The sequence below is a fragment of the Arvicanthis niloticus genome, chromosome 16, assembly GCF_011762505.2.
Source record: "Arvicanthis niloticus isolate mArvNil1 chromosome 16, mArvNil1.pat.X, whole genome shotgun sequence".
NCBI lineage: Eukaryota > Metazoa > Chordata > Mammalia > Rodentia > Muridae > Arvicanthis > Arvicanthis niloticus.
Genome location: NC_047673.1, coordinates 61,777,646 through 61,799,195, shown reverse-complemented (window position 1 = coordinate 61,799,195; position 21,550 = coordinate 61,777,646). Strand labels below are relative to the sequence as shown.

At 46.2% G+C, this 21,550-nt stretch overlaps 1 protein-coding gene across 2 annotated transcripts; it reads right to left on the bottom strand.

The window, feature by feature from the left end:
* Positions 1–431: 431 nt before the first annotated feature.
* On the bottom strand, positions 432–21,541 carry Arhgap30 (Rho GTPase activating protein 30). 2 transcript variants are annotated; one of them, XM_034520335.2, is made up of 12 exons: positions 21,155–21,541; positions 12,842–12,944; positions 9,768–9,912; positions 8,351–8,433; positions 8,132–8,239; positions 7,222–7,349; positions 6,577–6,751; positions 6,395–6,498; positions 6,240–6,317; positions 5,281–5,682; positions 3,256–3,533; positions 432–3,163 (listed from the first exon to the last, which is right to left on the bottom strand). In XM_034520335.2, the coding sequence occupies exons 1-12, from the start codon at positions 21,249–21,251 to the stop codon at positions 1,547–1,549; spliced, it is 3,318 nt and encodes a 1,105-aa protein (XP_034376226.1). In that variant the 5' UTR covers positions 21,252–21,541; the 3' UTR covers positions 432–1,546. The 2 variants fall into 2 exon arrangements, with proteins under 2 accessions (XP_034376226.1, XP_076770590.1); XM_076914475.1 differs by lacking the exons at positions 9,768–9,912; positions 21,155–21,541.
* Between the last annotated feature and the right edge of the window lie 9 nt (positions 21,542–21,550).

Sequence of the window (21,550 nt, the reverse complement as noted above, 5' to 3'; positions counted from 1 at the left end):
AGTTTCCAGTTTTCCTCAAGCTGATAAATACGTGTGACAACAACAATTTTGATTACCATTTTCCTCATTCTGAAGCTATTGACCCTGATCTGACGCGTGTGTGTGTGTGTGTGTGTGTGTGTGTGTGTGTGTGTGTGTGTGAGAGAGAGAGAGAGAGAGAGAATGAATTTCTATGTAGTCCTGAACTGTCTTACACAAACCATGCCAGACTCGAATATCACACATAGATCTTCCCACCCCCAAGTGCTCAAGTGCTGGGATTAAAGATGTGCCATCACACCTAGAAACTGCCACTTCTTAACTCTGAGATCTTTGACAAGCATTTTTACTTAATTACAGCTCAATTTCTCTGTAAAATGGAAATACCAATACCAACTTCACCAAATTAAGTGGATCAAATCAATTCAAGAGCAAAGTTTTTATGCACACAAATCTAGCCCAATTCCTGGCATTAGATGAACATTATGTAAATACAGGTTTCTCTTCCCCATTAACTGACCACCATGAACCCAGTTCTACTTTCTAGCTACAGGTTTCCATAACAACTGAGGAAGAATATCTAAATAAGAGAATGAGATAGCCTGGTGGTGGTGGTGCACACCTTTAATCCCAGCACTTGGGAGGCAGAGGCAGGCGGATTTCTGAGTTCGAGGCCAGCCTGGTCTACAGAGTGAGTTCCAGAACAGCCAGGGCTACACAGAGAAACCCTGTCTCAAAAAACAAACAAAAAAAAAAAAAGAGAGAGAGAGAGAGATACATTTTGGCAACATCCAAATGTGATACCTTTCACCCCAAACTTTAATAAGAGTAAGTACATATACTATTTAAATGTAAAAAAAAAAAAAAATCAGCTTTTATTATCAAACAGCCACCATTGCTAAATGGGACCTGTAGCCCCAGCCTGTGCAGAGACAGTGCTAGAGCCAGAGTGTTGACATTCCCTGTTTCTAAAATGGGAGGAGGTTATTTTATTGGGAAAAAGAAAGACCAGAGTGATCTTACAGGACGTCTTCTGCAAAATAATTGAAGGCAGAGGATGTCATCCATTTCCTTCAGGAAACACTGAGGACTTTAAAGAGCTTCTTGGATATGTTTCTCCTACTCTGAAACTAAAGAGGGTCAGGAGATAGCCAAAGATCTGGGAACAAAACAGGGGTGAGCTATGCTATATCTGGTCCTATTTCTCCCACATCTATCCTAGGCTTCTGTGAAGAGAAGTTCACAGCCTCAGAAGAGGGCTGGAGTTTGACTGGAATTCCCCCTCTGTATTTAAATTTAAGGGAAAAAAAAAAGCTTCTACCTAACCTATGTTTTGGTTAATAATCACAACTCCATGGAAACGAGATTGCTCTATATTTCTTAAGACTCTGCTAAGACATAAGTGCTTTGTGTCTAACAAACTCAAGTAAACCCACCAAGGCAGTGCCTCCCATGGTCAAAAGAAGTAGCTGGAGGACCCAAGCCTATGGAATTAGACATCTCAGCTGCTGAGGCAAGTACTCCAGAGATTGGTGATGATTTCTTGGTCCCTCTTGTCCAGTTCTAATCATACACCTTCATCTTTCCCATGATTAGTCTGTGTTTCAAATGCATATGTCTGACGTTGCGGGGCCACAAGAGGGACAGCAAGGTGAAGCTCCCTAGGAGGCAGACTAAGCCGACTCCTGGGCTCAGACCCTTCTGTGCCTTCAGGTGGGAGTTCCAGACAGCTAAGGGGCCGGGAAGAATGGGCAGGGATCATACTACAAGGAGAGGTTCTGGAGCTGAAGCTATACTCTCCACCTCCAGTACAGGTCTGGGTCCGCCCAACTCCCTGAGCCTCTGTTCTCTGGCGTTCCCGGGCCAGAGCCACAGCAGCATCAAAAGAAAGACTACCCCCATTTCTCCAGGAAGCTCGAGAACCCCAAGCTTTTTCTCCAGGAGTCCCATCAAGCCTACCAGGCCTTGGACATGGGCTTGCAGGTGCTATATGAATCTTGCTACACATTGGACTGGGCATCTTGGCAAACTGTGGTTTGGGGGGCACTACAGGAACAGAGCGGACCTGTCGGACCTGAACTAGGGTAGAAGCCAGACGCATGCCCACACCACTAGCTGACCCACAGGGACAAGAATACAGGTCACATGTCTCAGGATTGAGCTGTCCCTCAGCCTCCATCCCCTCTGGTTCAGATGGCTGTAGTGGGGCTTGTTCTATCTCAGAGGACTGTTCATTGATTTCTTCTGTACTTTCAACCCTCAGTAACTGGACACCTGGCTCTTCAGAGAGAGCCCCCTCTTCGAAGTGGTCACCAGCGCCTCTCATGCCTTCAGTTTCTACATCTATACTTTTTTGTTCCTTGCTGACACTCCCTTCCTTCCCATCATCACCTTCTTCTGGACTTGTACTGTCTTCACTGTGTCCTTGGTCTTCTCTAGACTTATGGTCATTATTCCTCCTCGGTTCTTTGATCTCACCCTCTCTGCCTTTCTCAGCCTCATGTTTGTGAACAACTTCCAAGCTCTCCTTAGGAGCCAGGTATTCCTGGAGCACGTGCTCTGGATCCATTTCAGCTTCTACTGGGATGTCCTCTCCTTTCTCAGCTCCTTCTATTCTCCTGATCTCTCTCTCCTTCTCGTCTTTACCCTGCTCTCCTCTTGTTTTGCCCATATCCTTAGTCTCCTGTATACTTTCAACTTCTTGACCTTTGGAATTTTCTTCCTTGGCCTCTAGCTCCTCCCTACTCCCTTCTTCAAAACTACTCATCACCTTTTGGCTTCTTTCAGCCTCCCCTCCTTCCTCATCAGCTTTTCCAGCTTCAATCTCAGTCTCTGGAGTTGCTTCTGCTTCTTCCCTGTTATCTGATGTGCTTCCGGGCTCAGCCTCCTTGTCCTGCCCGGTTTCCGAGCACGCCTGTTCTTCTTCAGCCTGTGTCAGAGGTTGTTTCCCACATGCTGCTGCCTCTTCCTCCAGACTCCCTACACCTTCCCAGTTGATGGGTTTAGGTCCCAGAAGGGGACTCAGATCATCATAGGCACTCAAGAAGACTTCTTCCCCATAGTCCTCTTCTACATCAGGTGTGGAAACAGCAGAATCAAGGGAACAGCAGTTAGGAGCCAAGACGTACTGTGCATCATCCAGAGACAGATCATCTAGGGGTGGCTCCACAGAGAACTCTTCCACCTGCAGGCATAACATTGTGGCTAAGGACCAGGTAGCCCTATCCACTTTCTGGGATACACACTAGTCATATACCCAGTGTATCTCCTCCTTACCTGAGGCCCAACTCTCAGGAGTTCCTCCAGGTAGCCCATCCCAGGCTCGTCCTCCCCAAGGGAGAAAGATGCTGCTCCTGCTGCTCCTGCGGCTTCTGCCTTGGCCACCTCCCTGTCCTCCACCCCCACCCACTCAGGCTCTGAGCTGCTCAAATCCTCTAGGAAGGAGAAGGAATCTTGCACCTCCTGGGACAAGGAGTCCTCCAGGGCAGGAGTCATGTCTTCGGGGCTCAAGTCATCCAGGGGACCTGGGACTGATCTTGCCTCTGATTTCTCATCTGTTGAGAGAAAGATAGTTCCAGGAATCAAGAAGTCAAAGTCAGCCCAACCCTTTCCAATATGGTATTTCTCTCATTTACATGTTAGCGGCCAACACTCCCAGTACATAACAGATAGTCCACATGGCTCGTCCTCTCAGACCAGAATGACTAACAACTTACATAGCTCTCTCGGTTACTTCTCACGGAAGGAGCAAGCATTATGAGTTATTTGTGTATTTATTTATTTTTGAGGCAAGTGTCACTACATAGCACTTGTTGGACTGGTCTTGGCTAGGTAAACCGGATTGGCCTCAAACTGACAGAGATCAACCTATCTCTGCCTCCTAACTGTTGGGATTAAGCATATGCACCATCATGGCCAGCTCTAAGCATTGTGTTTTATATGTTTACAATGAATTTTCCTGTTTTCCCTGAAGAATAAAATATTACATGGAGGGGTTAGAGAGATGGTTCTGTTCATAAAGTGATGGTATACAAACATGAGGACCTGAGTTTGACCCCCAGAATTCATGTAAAATAAGTCTGGGTATAGTGGTGTGCTCTTGTGATCCCAGCACTAGGAGGAAGTGGGGAACAGGTGGGTTCAAGCAGTTAGTTGTCCAAACACTCTATCCTACTTGGAAACTTCCAGGCCAGTGAAATACTCTGTTGTATAAAAATGTTTAAAAAGCATGGACAGCATCTGAAGAACAACACCTAAAGTTGTCCTTTGGTCTCTCCATTCACGTGCACACAGGCATATGCGACTCTCCTCCCTATAGATACACTCAAAAAAGAAAAGAACTGTTACAGAGGATGTTATATAGCATACCCTTTGTTGGGACATGTCTCTTGTATCACAGGTTGATCTCAACCTACAGGGCTGGGGCTTGACCTCGAACTTCCCTTGTTCCCATCCCCATCTCCTAGGTGTTGGATTACAGATGTAAGCCTCCATATCAGATTTCTGTGGTGCCGGAGAGCACAGCCAGAGCTTTGTGCATCCCAGGCAAACGCTCTACCAACAGAGCACATCCTTGGCTCCCTATCCTTGTTTTTCGTGTAATAAAACAGAAGCTCAAAGCAATTTGTCCAAGGTCACACAGCTAATATGTGGTACAGAAAAAATCTCTGTGTACTTAACTGTCTCTCTTACGTCTGTACTATACAACCTCAGGTTTCTCATCAGTGACACTTTGGGATGAGGAATCGAAGCATGGGTCAGATCCCAGCTTTGCTTCATCCTACCTAACTCAGTAGTAAACTGTTTAAGATGACTTTCAGGCTCTATTGTAATAATGTGAGAATAACAATACTTATATCTTCATACTATGAAAAAAATGAAGTGAGCGAGTGCCTCTGGATGCTTATCACATGTTGGTAAGTGTTGGTTAGCTCTGTAACCCTGGCTGGCTGTCCTGGAACTCACCTGTAGACCAGGCTGGCCTCAAACTCAGAGATCTGCCTGCCTCTGCCCTCCAAGTGCTGAGACTAGAGGTGTCTTATTTACTTACGTGTCTGGCACACAATCCCTATTCTTTGAGTAAATCAGCAGACTTAGCCTACATAGATTCCCCTCTCTGTGAACTTTATATAACATGATAATATTACGGATTCCCAAACTTCAAATCTAGGCAGGTAATATCAGGCAACACAAAGTCTAAGGGCTGAGGCCTCTGACCTTCCAAGCCTACATCCTCAGCCCAGAACTTCAACCTAAATTTCTAGACCCCTTACCAGCCCTAGGCAATCTCCAAGTTCTCACCTGGGGGGCCAGGGCCAAGGCCTGGGCCTGGGCCAGGACCTAAGGCAGGGCTTGGCCTGGGTTGTAGGGCAGGGCACTCAAGGCCTCGGGTGAGCCTGACCAAGGAGATGTTAGAGATGATGTTTGGAGGAACGCTGAGGATAGAGGTTATGTGCAGAGGCAGGTTGACGTTGTAGGGGTCTGAGATGTGGACGCCAGCACAGCGCTCTGCTCGACTGCTCCCTAAGGCCCGAACAGCCGACCGCCCAGCTCGTGGAGTTCCTGGCTCAGAATCTGCACTGCCCTGGGCCTCTGCTTCTGGCTCTTGTTCACCTTCTGCTGCATCCATCGAATTATTCTCCAAGGTCTCAGTCATCAGTGAGCTTGGCTGAGAACTGCTGGACCCCACCAGCCCCTCTGGCTCTGTAGAAGAGAGAGAGGGTCAGGTAGTCATTAGCCTCAGCTTCAAGTGGTCTTGACAGCTCATGCAAGACCTCCTCGGCTCTGTTTTCTTAGATTCTATAGGCAGGATAAGTGGAAGGTACCAGACCCAGCTTCCTTTAGCCACTACTGCAACTTATTGACCCAGTCAGCAGGTCAAAGGTCACACCTACCTAATGGGTCTTCTTCCTGTCTGTAGATACAGTCACCAGGTACCACTACCACACACATGAGTGCTTGTGTTTATACCCTCCTATATACATACCCAGAGTCTCCTTCACATACAAATACTCATGAATGCACTCAGAGATCAGACAATAGGTTCATCACTGTAAAACTTGACATCTAGCTCCAAGACTGGTATATTAATAGGAACTCATTAACTTTTTTTTTTTAATTACTGGGCATAGTTGGCTACACTTGTAAACCCACAGGCCTTTGCTGCTGTTGTCACAGCACATACACATACATATACACATACACGTATACATACACATACACGTACACGTACACACATAGCCACTAAGGCCTATACTCACCATCACTGGCCCCAGCGGCAGCACTCAGTGAGTCCATGCTTTTAGCAGGCCGCAGTGTCCCCTTACTGGATTTTTCTTCTGAAAATATGGATGTACATAGCACCAGGGCCTTGCACATACTCAGAAGAGTCCTACCCCCACCATTCCAGACTTACCCCTGTCCTCAGCCCTCAGTGGAAGTTTACGTTTTGTCTCGTGTCCAGAGCGACCCAAATTGAAGATAGAGCGCCATTTCCTGACCTTCAGTGACCCCTTTCTCCTGCAGATAATGAAGATACCATCAGGAGCACAGCCTGGTGATGTGTCAAGGGAAGGAGTCCCAGGAAGGAGACCTTACTTGTGTTCTGCAATCTCAATGATAGTGTGGTAGGGTCGGATCTGTGGAGGTCCATCCCCAGCCTGCAAGACGCTAGGCAGGTGGTAGGGGAGAGACGTGGGCATGAGATCCTCCGAGCTGCCTGATGCCCGGGCTCCTGGAAGTGATTTCCATCCGCTCTCCAAATCTACACCAGCTAGGAAAACAAAAGAAATTGGCCAGTCAAAAACAGAGCCAAGAAAGGAACCTCAAGTCCCCAGTCCATCCCTACCTCACCAATTACCAAGCTAATGATAGATTCAGAGGCTTGTGGAAGTAGACCCTCTGTATCCATTTCAGACGGGCATTCTCACAACAAAGGGGACCAGGAGATCCCAAGAGGTGCTGCAGAAGCCAATCTGTATGCTACAATGACAGTAGAAAGCGCCTGCCCAGGCCCTAGCTGTATTAATATCTCTCCAGTGGTCTCTGTATATGACTATCATCAGCTACTTCTCTCTATGAGAGACACAGTCTTCCTACCCACAATATGAGAAAGCTGAATTAAATGACTTTGAGGCTCTCTACTCGATCTTAGTTAAAAGGCCACAAAACAACTAAAGCTCTCTCTAACATGATTCCCCTGGCAGAGAGTGGTGATATGTAATGGACAGAAAGGATACTAACCGGAGAGGGAATCACCCCTAAAGAGCTGGTCCACATGCGTGAGGATGAACTCCACAACAATGGACTGCACACGAACCTCCATGAACGCTGCTGTCCCATTGAAGCCCGAGGCCTCTATGTCCTTAGACCTGTAAAGATTTGGAGTTGGTCCCTCCCATGTCTCAAAACACTTTTCCTATTAAAACTCTTCCTGAAACATATATGTGTGTGTATATATATATATATATATATATATATATATATATATATATGTGACAGAATCTCATTATATTACTGTGGCCTGGGACTCTCTGTGTACACCAAGCTGGCCTTGAACTCACAAAGATCTACTTGCCTCCGTCTCCTGGGTGCTAGTGTTAAAGTCATGTTACAAAATGCCCAGCCTCTGAAATACCCCTCTCCCCTCCTTGTCCTTACCTCCAGTTCTACCTCTCAAGCCACATGTATGATTCAAGCTCAATTGTCACTTCTCCCAGGAAAGCCATCTTAGACACCCTCAAATAATATCTACTTTCCTTTCATACTCTTTGCACTGTAGCACAAAAGGCAGGCTATGAGAATTGCTATAATTAATAATGCTTTGTGCCATACTAATTATACAGGCCAGTTCTTAAATAGAGTGCAAGGATGTTTGCTCAACAAATGGTTGGCAAAGACCAACATTCTAATCCCTGAACTCCACAACACAGTGTAAGGAAACAGAGGCCTTGCTCTTAAAAACTTCACTTGGTCTCAAAGAAGGCCCAAGTCAGTGGACTTTATACTTCTTGGCTACTACTGAACTTTCCTGTCTTGATGGGTTTATGAGACACCCCAAATTCTTCTCCAGTGCACCCACACAACCACATCCATCTGGGTACATCTTGCTACAACAAGGTAAGTCTCCCAGAAGCTTCATCCACACACCCACCTCAGCAGGTTGGGGGCCCACACAATCGCCAAATTGCGAGCATGCATGTTGGTTTGGGCACTAAATGAGGCCATGTGGACCAAGTGACGCATAAGGAACTCCAGCGTCCTGCAGGAAGCAAGACAAAGATGCTGAGACTTGAAAGCAAGGCTTGGGCTGTAGAGTGAGTGAGGGGATGAGGAGGCGACTCTGGAGTACAGGGGGTGGAGCCTCACACACCTGTAGTTTTGGATAGGGAGTTCTTGAAGCACTTCTAGGATCTTGACCAAACGTTCTGGCTCTAGCTGCACAGCCACTGCCTCCTAATTGGGAACAAAGGTTGTTTGTTTGTTTTGTTTTGTTTTTATGTATTCACCATTGCTCTCTTCAGACACACCAAAAGAGGGCATCAGACTCCATTGCAGATGGTTGTGAGCCACCATGTGGTTGCTGGGAATTGAACTCAGGACCTCTGGAAGAGCAGTCAGTGCTCTTAACCACTGAGTCATCTCTCCAGCCCCGGGGGGAATAAAGGGATAAGTAGGAGACATTGACTCAGATTTGACCCCTGTGCTTCTCGGAGCTCCAAATTAAACTCTGTGCTATATTCCACAATGGTCCCACCTAGATCTTCAAGGCACCATAAAGTAGTAAAGTAAAAACACCTCTGGCTGAGTATGGTAGTGTATGCCTATGACCCCAGCACTCTAGAGGTAGATGCAGAAGCCAGAAAACAAGGGCATGGTAGAGTGCTTATCTTGCATGCCCAAGACCATTGGTTTGATCCCCAGAACCACAGAAAAAAAGCTTAGGACCTCTAGGACCACAAATGACTGCAGGATCTTTCGGATACACTTAATGGTCTCTCTTATGACTTTGAACTACTCACTGTCATCACCTTGCCTCAGCGTCTGCTTTGGTACAGCTCTGGAACTAGACTGCAGAGCTGTTTAAAGATATCTAGGGAGATGACCCGTCTAGGCTAGGCTGGACGGACTAAGCAGGATGGAGTCGTATTGTTGTGCTCAATAAAATGCAAGCCCCTTTGGCAAGTAGATAAGAGTCTGCTGTGTTGCCCAGCCTGGACTCAAAATCTATGCAATCCTTCTGCCTCAACCCCCCAAGTAGCCAGAACTTTATTTTAAAAAATAAAAAAATAAAATCCTCAAGTCAAGATACCATTTTTGCTGTATGTCTTCTCCTCCAAAGCTGTTTAACGGCTTTACAGTTGATGGAGGGACATTCCTGAAAATGTTTTTGCTATGTGAACGCTTTCTTGTTCTCTTAAGTGTGGGGAAACTCTGGTCTAGGTGCTTTCCAAGGCCTCTTGGCTCTGACAACCTGCCCTTTATCTCCCAAGTCTCACCACTGTCCTGTGTATGGTGTGAAGATGAGAAGGACTAGGAGATTGGGGAGCAGGGACCTACTTCCCAGACATGCTTTACCATCACTCACTATCACTAGTGTTGGAGCATCACACTATTAATACATATCCAGAATTCCAATGGAATTTTGCATCATCAGCTTCAACCCATAAAGGCATTTCCAAGATAGCCATTCCGCTAGGACTGTGGCTGGCATGGGGCACACTTGGGATGTCAAAATGGAAGTGGTGGCCCTTGAACCCTGTCTTCCACCCTTCTGCCTCTCAACTCACAGCAAATTTGTCATAGAGCCGGTAAGTGAGGAGAGGATCTGGTAGTTCTCTGAAATAGGCCTTGCACAAGGAGGAGACGCAGTGGATGTCCTGGAGGTAAACGTCCCGCCGCAGGTCTGGCTTCCTCTCAGCCTCAAACTCCTGCCTGGGGAGGTACAGGTGCTCAGGAGTAGTAAAGGTCAGACAGAGGATATGTAGGGAGAAGCAGGAGCTATAGAGGTCAGAGGTCAGACAGGGTCGTGGTACAACACGTGTGAAACTTGAAAGGGAGAATGTTGGAATGTACATAAACACATATGTATATACATTATATATATTAAAAACTGGCATATTTACATATATTTCCTATATATGTCAACAAATATTAGGAATTGCATATGTGGATATGTAGATTAAATCTAAGAATGGGTGTAAGTAAGTAGGTATGTGGATCTGTGCATGACCAACCAGGGATGTATGATTAGCAACAAAGGGGTATGTAGGAACCGGTAGACATGAGGGATGAATGGAAATCTGTCTTTCCTTTTCTCTTTCTTCCTTCCTTCCTTTCTTCCTCTCTCTTTCTCTCTTTCTCTCTCTCTCTCTTTCTTTCTTTCTTTCTTTCTTTCTTCCTTTTTTGAGAAAGAATCCTACTATATAACTCTGGGTGGCCTGGGACTCAATATATAAGCCAAGCTAACCTCTGACTCACAAAGATCCATCTGCCTCTGCCCCCTGACTGCTGGCATTCACGCTGTGTGCCAATATGCCTGGGTATAGTGCTTAAGACAAACATGTTAAGTCTTCATGGTTTTGATTAGATTAGCTGACAGTTGCTCAGTATGATACCCAACATACCAACAACCAAAAGAAAAAAATAGAGAAAATGATACCACAGATTCTCCTGAGAAAGGAGGGTTTCCTGAGTTCTAGGACAGTTTGAGTTACAAAGTAAGACTGAAGAATAAAAAAAAAAAAAAAAAAAAAAAAAGACAGAGATCAAGACAAGGGGCTAGGGCACTGTCTCAATTGATAAAGTGCTTACCACATAAGCATATGAATCTGAGTTCAGATTCCCAGCACCTATATAAAAAATCAGGCACGGCAACAGAAGCCTGGAAGCTCAGCACTGGGGAGACATGCTGGGGGATCCCAGGAGCTTGCAGGCAGTCTGTCTGCCAAATCAGCAAGTTTCAAGTTCAGCAAGATACCCTGTCTTTAAACAACAAAAATGATAACAATAATGTAGAGAGGCTGGAGAGACGCTCAGCGGTCAAGAGCACTGCTGCTCGCCCAGAAGACCAGGTTCCATTCCCAGTACCCACATGGTGCCTCACGGCCGTTTGTAACTCCACTTCTGGGCCTTATCTGACCTCTGTGGGTACCAGGCACACGCATGATGGATAGACATACAAGCAGGCAGAACACTCATAAAATAAAAAATACATGAGTTTAAGGGGATGGAGAGATGGCTCAGCGGTTAAGAGTACTGGCTACTCTTCCAGAGGTCCTGAGTTCAATCCCCATCAACCACATGGTGGCTCACAACCATCTGTAACGCAATCTGATGCCCTCTTCTGGAATGTGTAAAGACAGATCACTCATATGCATAAAAATAAATAAATATTAAAAATACATAAATTGAAAAATTAAAGTGAAAGCCGGGCAGTGGTGGCGCACGCCTTTAATCCCAGCACTTGGGAGGCAGAGACAGGCGGATTTTTGAGTTCAAGGCCAGCCTGGTCTACAGAGTGAGTTCCAGGACAGCCAGGGCTACACAGAGAAACCCTGTCTCAAATGACCTCTGACCTCCACACAAATATACACAACTACACCAGCATATATGTACATATAACACACACGAAAGAAGAAAGAAAAGAAACATTTATATGTCGGAGGACACTATCAATAAAATGAACCCTGGGTTCAAAATCTCCACCACCACAAAGAAGAAGAGAAGGAGGAAGAGGAAGAAGAGGAGGGGGAGGAGGAGGAGGACAACCCACAACCCACAGATGGGAGGGGAAATACTGCTCATCACACCTGATTAAAATCCAGTATTCAGAACATGTAAACAGTCTTGTCACAACTCAATGATTCAAAAAAAATCTAGGCACAAGCTTAAGATATCAGAAGAAGTACATGAAAGCTGTTCCGCCTCATCTGCAGCTGGGGAGACACATAAAGAAGTCACAATGACACATCTGTACACACCCACCATGATGACTACAACCAAAGACACAGTAACAAAAGTTGGCAGGGATGTGGAGAATTTGGAACCTTCATTCTTTGCTGGCAGGGATGTAAATGGCACAACTGTTAGGGAAACAGTTTGGTAGTTACTATTAAAAGTTCAATATGAAGTTACCATATGGCCCAGCAATTCCGCTCAGGTATACACTCATAATAACTATGTCCACAAAAACTTGCACATATTTGTAGTAGAATCATTCAGAATAACCAAAAGGTGAAAACCTGGACAGCCATCAACTGATGAATGAGTAAAAAAAAAAAAAAAAAAAATGTTATGTAGCTATGCCAGGGAATTGTATTTATCTATAGAAAGCAGTACAACACTAGTACAAGCCACAGCATGTGTGAACTTTGTGAGAACTCAGAGGGAAGAGCAGACTCAGGAACACACGTATTGTTTCAGTAGTTTATATGAGATGTTCAGGACAGACAGAAAGTCAGTTGGGGATAGGTGCAGGGGAAATGTAGAGTTTCTTTGAAGGGTGGTGACATGTTCTGGGTGTGCCATGGTGATGGCTGCAGAGTTGTGAATATACTGAAATGCCTGAGTCAGAAAATTTTAAATGGTGAATTTTATAGTATGCAAATCGTGTGTGTGTGTGTGTGTGTGTTAAAAGCAGACTGTGTATATGTGGGAATGGAGAGCGTATGTGTTGGGGGAGTGAACTTGGAGTCCCCACTTCACCTGACCAGACTTTAGATCCTCTCCATGGAATAGTACCTACCTAACATCTCTTCTTCCTTCTCCCGCTTCCCCTCACCCCTCCTTCAGCTCTCACAGCAGCTTTCCCATAGCTCCCCAGCCTTCTACCCACAGAGTCTGTCTGCGCTATCTGACTCACCGAAGCTTCTGGATGTTAGAGGAGACCCCTGAGAGGCGGTAGATTCCGTCCACCACTCCATACTCTTGCACAAACTCTGCACAGCTCCGTAGCACCTGCGGCACTGGGGACACAGAAGGCAGAGAAAAGAAAGAAAACGTTTCTAGCTTCTCAGCTAAGGAATCTGAGAAATGGAAGCATCATGAAAGAGGGTTTGCTAAGATTAAGGGCAAAGCTTAAAAACCCAACCCTCACTCGAAAGGTTCTTACAGGTGATCCTATCTTTGTATAATATTTCTATCCCTTGGTCCTGGAATGTCTGGGTACTGAGAAGGAACTCACTGCTCCTCAATATTAACCATCTCAGTTCTCTTTTTAAAACTTTTTTTTTTTCTGAGACAGGGTTTTTCTGTGTAGCCCAGGCTGTCCTGGAACTCTCTCTCTGTAGACCAGGCTTGCCTCAAACTTACAGAGATCCACCTGCCTCTGCCTCCCAGGAATGAGCTACCATTGCCTGGCTCATTTGTTTGCTTTTAAAACAGGGTCGCACAGATCTGGGGCTGGCCTTCCGAGTGATGTAGATGAGAATGACCTTGAGTTTCTGATCCTCCTGCCTCTACTTCCTGAGAATTGGGACTATAGGTGTGCACCATGGCATTCTGTTTGTTTTTCAGACTTTGACCTACCCCAGGATGACCTTGAACTTGTGACTTGGAATTCCTGATCCTACTCCTTCTGCTTCCTGAATGCTAAGTGTATAAGCATAGGCCCCGTATTTGGTGCATGTGATACTGGGGTCAGACCTAGGGTCTGTGTGCGCTAGGCAAGCCCTCTGCCAAACAAGTTACCAACGTCCCTTCGTTTGTGATTGTATACTCAGTAGTGTATCCTATTTATTATTTATGATTTAAAGAAAATGATGGGCTAGACTTGTAGAACAATAAGACCATTTTCTATAACTGTGCATTCTATTTTAACAGTTAATATATTTAACAGCTTATATATGAATTCAGACGACAAAACCATCAACATTAGTTAGCTTAAAGATAAATAATTAAGCTGGGTGTGGTGGCACATGCCTTTAATTCCAGTATTTGAGAGGCAGAGACAGGTGGATCTCTGAGTTTGAGGCCAGCCTTGTCTACAAAGCAAGTTCTAGGACAGTCAGGGCTATACAGAAAGGCCTTGTCTCAATAAAGGCAGTCATCACCACCATCATCATCACCAGCACCACCATCATCATCACCAGCACCACCACCATCATCATCACCAGCACCACCACCATCATCATCACCAGCACCACCACCATCATCACCAGCACCATCATCATCACTACCACCACCACCATCAGCAGCAGCAGCAGCACCAGCACCAGCACCACCAAACCAGTCTTATTTGACTTTTATCCTTTACAGAAACTCTGAATACACCAGGGAGACAACAAGGAAAAGCGAGGCCAGGGAGATATGGCTTTGCAGGTCATCCATTATAAAAAAGCTGGATGCAGTGACTTGAACCTAAAATCTCAGCATGCCTATAGCATATCGGGAGGCAGAGACAGAGGAGTCACCTGTATGTATGTTGGTGGCCAACTAGCCTGGAGTACACTGTGTAGTAGCAGAAACAAGAGAGACCCTCCTCACAAGATGGAAGGCAAGGACCAACTCTTGAAAGATGTCCAAATAAATAATAATTTTTGAAAAGCAAAAAGTATAGCAGGCATTTTGTATTCATCTTTCATCCTTCTGCATTTTTAGTTCTGTGTATGTATTCACGCACACAAGATTGCCCAGGAGGAGTGCTGGGAACTGAAGCCTGGTCCTCTGCAACAGTAGCGTGTTCTTAATTCCTGGGCCATCTCTCCGGCCTCGAATTCAGCTTTCACTATGGGAGGCATAGGAAGAGCAGGTCTGCAGCTTTGGAACTGAAACTTCTCATTGACAGCAGCTGTTACCCCAGAATGTTTAAAGGGGGCAGCAATCTTGTGCGGCAGGGGAGTCGAAGTAAAAGTCTAGTCCCCAAATTGCTTTTATGTAATGTTCTACCAGGCATGAAAAGATGAACACTGCTTATCCAACCGATAGGGAGGCCAGCCGGAGGCGGTTGCTGCGAGGTACTTTCTCTGGTAAGAAAGCTTGCAGTCATTCAGTTTGACATTGGAAAGTACCACGCCTGATCACATGCTCAAACGTAGGAGAAGACAAGTTGTCCTTTGCGCCCCACATGCCCTCATGTGCAGCCACACAAATACACGCAAAATAAATGAACATTTTTTAAAGTGCAAAAGAAATTATATTACCTTGTCTAACCCTGGGCCACTACTATGTTACCAGATTAATCTCCTTAAGGATAATACGTGGTATTCCTCATGTTATCTTGACATAGTATCAGCTGGGTTAGTCTCAAGAACAAGTTCTGAATCCTACTTAGAAAGCTAAGGATAGCTATGAATGCAACCCAACACAAAACTACATGGAGGTTCTCTCTGCCCTTGAAATCCTTGGCCACAGAAGCACCCAGCCGACTCCACCCAAGTAGCCATTGATTTTTTTTCTTTTCCGTTTGCTTTGTTCATCTGTTTGTTTGGGTTTTTTGTTTGTTTTGTTTTGTGTTTGTTCAGTTGGTTAGTTGGTTTTTTGTTTTTTGTTTATCTGTTCGTTTCCACACTGGGTTTCTCCGTGTAGCCCTGGCTGTCCTGGAACTCACTCTGTAGACCTTGAACTCAGAGATCCACCTGCCTCTGCCTCCCAAGTCCTGGAATTAAAGGAGTGTATCACCGCCAACACCTGGCCTCCTTGCTTATCTTAAAATAGGAAGCTGGGCGGAGGTGGTGCACGCCTTTAATCCCAGCACTTGGGAGGCAGAGGCAGGCGGATTTCTGAGTTTGAGGCCAGCCTGGTCTACAGAGTGAGTTCCAGGACAGCCAAGGCTATACAGAGAAACCCTGTCTTGAAAAACCAAAATAATAATAATAATAATAATAATAATAATAATAATAATAATAATAATAATTAATAATAAACAAAATAAAATAGGAGAACTGAGAATAAGGGATAAAATATGAGCTGCTCAGCCTGGGATATAAGACCTTCACAGACTAGGTCCTGACAAATTCCATGACTCAGCCCTAGCCCTTTCTTAGTTCATAAACAAGCCTAGGTACTATCCCTCACTGATGTGGTTTGGATCTGCTTTCTTCTCTCAAAGGTTCCTTTGCTAGATGCCTGGTTCCCGGTGTGGTGACGTCGAAATGGGGAGACAGTTCAGAAGATGGGACCTCGTGAATGATGATTGGGTCAGGGGCTCAGGCTGGCCTTCCAAGATGCTCCTATACTTTTCAAGTTCCGGGATTATAACTGTTTCAACAAGCCTCCTAGTGCTACCTCTTTGGGGTGGGGTGGGCTTTGTGTGACTGGACCAGAGAGTGGGTTGTCATAAGTAATCCCATTCTACGTTCCTGTTCTCTTCTATATACGGTCAGTTTTCTTTCCACCTCACCATACTGTGAGGGGTCCCTTGCCAGGATGCCAACATATGCTCTCTGAATCCCACAGCCACTGCAGTCATGAGCTGAATCAACCTCTTCGTAATTTCTCCATTTGAGGGGTTTTGCTGTAGGCACTTGTTTTATTCTCCAGTCTGGAAATACCTTCCCCTCCAATGGCCTGGCAAACTATTCCTGATCTCAAGCATCACCCCCACCCCCGCCCCAGCTGAGCAAAGTGGCACAAGTCTATAGTCTGAGCTCCTTGAGAGGCTGAGGCAGGAGAATCGCTTGAGGCCAGGAATTCAGGGCCAGCCTACAACATAATGAGACCACCTGAAAACAAAAAAGGAAACAAGGGCTAGGGAGGTGGCCAGGCAGTTAAGAGGGCTTGTCTGGAAATCCAGAGGGCTTGAGTTTATGTCCCCGGATCCATGTAAACAAGTTGCTAGTCCAGCTTCAGAAGATGGAGAGACGAGGATGCCCCAGAGCAATCAGGCTGGTAACATCAGCAAACTGTGGGTTTGACCGAGAGACCCTCCCGAAAGTAATATGGTGGAGAGTGGAGGAAGAGCCAAACACTAATCTCAAATCTCCACATATATGTGTACACACACATATACAAATGTAAATAAGTCAAAAATAAGTAAAAACACCACTGTGGATTCTGAACCTTTATTCCTATATATCCATAGTACAGTTCCCATAGTCCCTTGCTCATCTCAGTATTATGGTATTTTTTAAAAACTGTATTTAGTTTGTATGTGGACCCTATGCATGCAAGTACCTTCAGTGTACAGAAGAGGGTGTCAGTTTAAGATGGAACTGGTAGTTGGCAGCTACACTATGTGGGTGCTAGGAACTAAACCCAGGTCCTCTGCAAGAGCAGCAAATGCTCTTCATTGTTGAGCCATCTCTTTAGCCCAATGTACTTCCCATACTTCATTATAAGTGTATTGTATCTATACCTCCGCATAAAAGGTGCAACCTCATCAGAGAACCCTGTCTCTCACTGAGGTGAAACACCGAATGCTTGTTAGATTAAATAGTGAATGAATTCAGAATTTACATCAGAATCACTGCTGAGACTGGATAAAGGACATTGCTTTTGATGAAACACTGGGTCCTGTTCACTGGGACTCACCAGAGAAATTCCTTCACTATGTCACTGCCAGAGAAAGCTGTGTTTCTTCTAAGTCACCTGTGCTTTGTTCCCTGAAAGTAATTAAAGTCTCCTATGACTTTAATTACTAGGCAGTTCAAGGCCCACCCCTGGAAGCCGCACAGAACCATGTGCTGCACATTTCTGGCTGCGGCCCTTCTTCCTTTCCCTTCACTTCAGCTTCTTCAGGCTCAGTAATTCATGCTGTTCGGTGTGTAGGCTTCAGAAGCCACCCCAAGCTTTTTGTGGAACAAAGCATGGCAAAAAAAAAAAAAAGGGGAGAAGGATAGACCGACCATCAGCTTTCAGGGAGAAGGATAGACCGACTATCAGTTTTCAGTTTTCTTCCTGTGACCTGCTTTCAGATCCTTTCTCTTTTGCTCATAACCAGAACCTGGGTAAGCCAAGAGAAGAACTGTGCAGGGTAAAGGGCACTGAAGGAAGGAAGGAAGGCTTCGTTTTCGGGGCAGTGCCTATGCTAATGTGTACCATTTTTAGAATGAGGGACATTTGCCCCATGTCCCTAGAATGAGTGGCTCCTAAAATTTGGGGCCCTTGTCAGCTTTCCTCACCTCACTCCAGCCCCAGGCTTGTGGATTACTGTTCATACCTTCAAACCTTGTTTGCATTTCTACACGATCCTCCTGTTCCTACCTCTCTGCACTGAGATGAGGCCATCCCCAGTGTCGAAGTTACTGTTCTGCCATTGAGCGCCCAATGTTACATCAACTCTTTCAGCTACCACATTACTCTGCTGATCCATAAATAGTCTTCTGCCTGGGCCTGCTTAGTGCACACTAGTAATCCCAGCACCCAGAGCTGCATAGCAAGAGTGCATCTCAAAATAAACATATAAACATCGATAGCACACTCTCATCTACACTCCTAGTTCAATCTAAACTAGGCTTTCCTCTCCTACTCTTTTCTGTTGATTTTAAACCCCTGAAGGAGGTCTGTACAGAGATGGAAGGCCTCAAGGAGCCTGAGCCATAAAGAAAATGGACTAAGAGATAGTAGTACAGAGAGGTGGTGGAACTGCAGATATAAGTCAGAGGAATTAAGTCAGAGATATAGTCTAGAGACAAGACTGGGGGTGATGGAGTCAAAATGACTAGAAGGATGTGGGTGGAGTCAAGGAAGAAGGGCCTATATCGAATCAGAAACCTAAACAAGGTATCCAAGCTTAGGGGAAGAAAAAGATCCATTTAGGGGAAAGAGAAGAAGAGGTCTGAGGTTGAGCGAGGACGTAAAGAGAGAAAACCAGGATGATATCTCTGAGAATATCAATTCACCGGAAGCAGACGATCTCCGTGGTCTGAGCCTTCGTTCACTTACTGGGGCTTTGGCTAATGAGAGAAGCTGTTGTTAAGCAGCTTCATCCTCCAAACACTTTCTACCTCTCTGTACCAGGGATGCTGTGGTAAGGGGAGGGCTTCCATGATGCTCTAGCAGCCAAGAGTCATCTCTGGGGCCTTGGACCCATGAGGTTCTGGTGAGGGACAGAAGGTGTTCCTCTCACGCTCTGGGGTTGCCTTGTAATCAGGAGCCCGGCCACTTTTCATTGTCCCTGGATCTCTATAGAGAGAATTCCCTTCACCTGCTGGGAATGGTGGACCCGAGGATCACAGAAGTAGAGTCTGGCTGTCTGTGGGTCAACTCTGTTTCAAGACAGAGTTGGTGCTGGGAATCACAGGAAAGGAGAGAACCAGCATAAGGAGGGTGAACTGAGAACTCAGAGCTACAAGAATATCATACCCAGTTAAGTCATATGGTTCTCTGTCAAAAGTCATTATCTAGTGATGGCTAGATGGCTCGTCAATTAAGAGAACTGACTATTGTTTCAGAGGACCTGGGTTCAGTTCCCAACACCTACACAACAGCTAACAATTGTCTGTAACTCCAGTTCCAAAGAGAATCTGACATTCTCTCCTGTCCTCCATGGGCTTGTCACACGTGTGCAACAGAGACATTCGTGCAGGCAAAATATTCATACATATAAAATCAAAGTAAATAAATCTCAAAAAAAAGGATGCCTTCCATCAAGCTGGAAGACCTCAGTTCAATACCTGAGACACACAGGGTAGAAAGAGAAAACCAGCTTTGGAAAGGTGTCTTCTAACCTTCACACATGCACTGGGGTACATGCGGCCATACACTCACACAAGACAAAAAATAAATACCACCTGTGAGATGGTTCAGTGGGTAATGGAGCTTGCAATCAAACCTGATGACCTAAATTTGATCCTTGGGACCCACATGATAGGAGGAGAAAAGTGATCCCCTCAAGTTGCCCTCTGACCTCACACCTGCACTGGAACTAATGTGCCTCTCCCCAGTATATACACCAAATACTACCTAAATAAGTAGAGCAATAACTTGAAGGAGGAGAAGGGAGAGGAGGAGGGGGGGAGGAGGAGGAGGAGGAGGAGGAGGAGGAGGAGGAGGAGGAGGAGGAGGAGAAGAAGAAGAAGAAGAAGAAGAAGAAGAAGAAGAAGAAGAAGAAGAAGAAGAAGAAGAAGAAGAAGAAGAAGAAGAAGGAGTCTAGAATGGAAAGATTTCTTAGGGCCTGGACTTTCCCTTAATGGAGACTAGTAGGGATGGGGCCCTCTGTTGGAGGAGAAAAGGGGAAGAAGGTGTCTGGGGACACAAGGGCGGGGCTAAGAGCAGGAAATGAGCTGGGAACCACCACCACCCTCCCTTCACTGCAGGCACCACAACCAGAGAAGGGAACAAAGAGGAAATGACAGATTGGGGTGGAGTAGAGAGGGCAGAATCGTGCCCCTTTTTGTAAGCTGCCCAGCGTGCTGTAAACAAGCTGGGCAGTGTAGTCAGGACAGCACTGATCAATTTCAGATCAAATTAAGGCATGGTTCTGAATAGCTACTGCGTGCCCAGCACAGTGGTGAGCCCGCAGCTGTACCTGGGCCTGTTGGCTTCCAGGCACATTGTAGAGCAAGCTGGAGAAGGAACGGAGGGAGCTCCAAACAGGGTCTACACCTTTCTTTACTGCAGTTTTCACTTCCAACTTCAAACCAGGGCTGAAGCTGTCTGCTTCACTTTCCTCCATTCCCTGGAGCTTTTCCCTGAGCCCTCTACCGCCAACCAGTTTCTTCTTTGCAAGCAATTTAAAGAAGAGCGTCACTCCTCTCCGTCCCCCACCCTCCTGTGACCCAGCAAAGGTGCAGAAGGGCCAGGTTCTTGTCCCTTGGGTGCTGTTCTCCAGCTAGGATGCCTCCCTCTTCCTTTCCCAAGTTAAATGCCCAGACTCAATGGGCCCATTCCCACCTGTGTCTCCACTTATTATTCCATCAAGCATCCCTTCATCCACTCTCTCAACATACGACCTCCATTCCCCTGCCTGGCCCCGCCCCGTCCCCAGTCTCCATCCTCTCATCTGATTCATCCACCTCTCCAGATTTTCCAGATTTCATCCCCTACCCAACCCCTGACACGTTCCCTTGACGTTCCCATCCTCAGTTTCTCAGCGACCTAGTCCCTAACTATTACAGAGGAAGCCTCTCTACCTTCTCTGGGCCACACTTCCTGTGTTGCCTTTGCCTAGGTCTCATGGATGGTGATTCTGGGTCACTGTCCTTCCCTGCAAGCTGATTCTGCCCAACGGAGAAGACAAGCTTGGTGCTTGCATGGCAGTCCAGCCACCCAGCTGCCCCGTTGCAGTTGACCTTACCTTCCTGGCCCGAGTGCTGTAGATGCTCCCGTAGGTCACACCCAAACACCCTTTCCTTGGAGCTGCCCTTCTTCTTTCCTTTCTGCCGAGACTTCATGGCCAGAGTTCCTGGGACCTCTGTCCCCCAAGACCTTTGACCTACCAGTCCTCCATGGAATCCCAATCAGTAGTTGGGGTTGGCCCAGCCCCAGGGGGGCAGGGCTCCAAATTGGAGGTGGAGGGTGGCCTGGTCAAGGGACAGCCGCGCTTGCCTCTGGGGGCCCCTGGGGCCACACGGAAGTAGATATGGAAGAGGAAGCTACCAGAACCCCAGCGTGAAGCTGTGTCTCGTGGCCAAGCACAGCACTAGCCCTTCTCGTCCTGTGCAGCTCGAGGGGGGCAGGAAGCTGTGCAGCT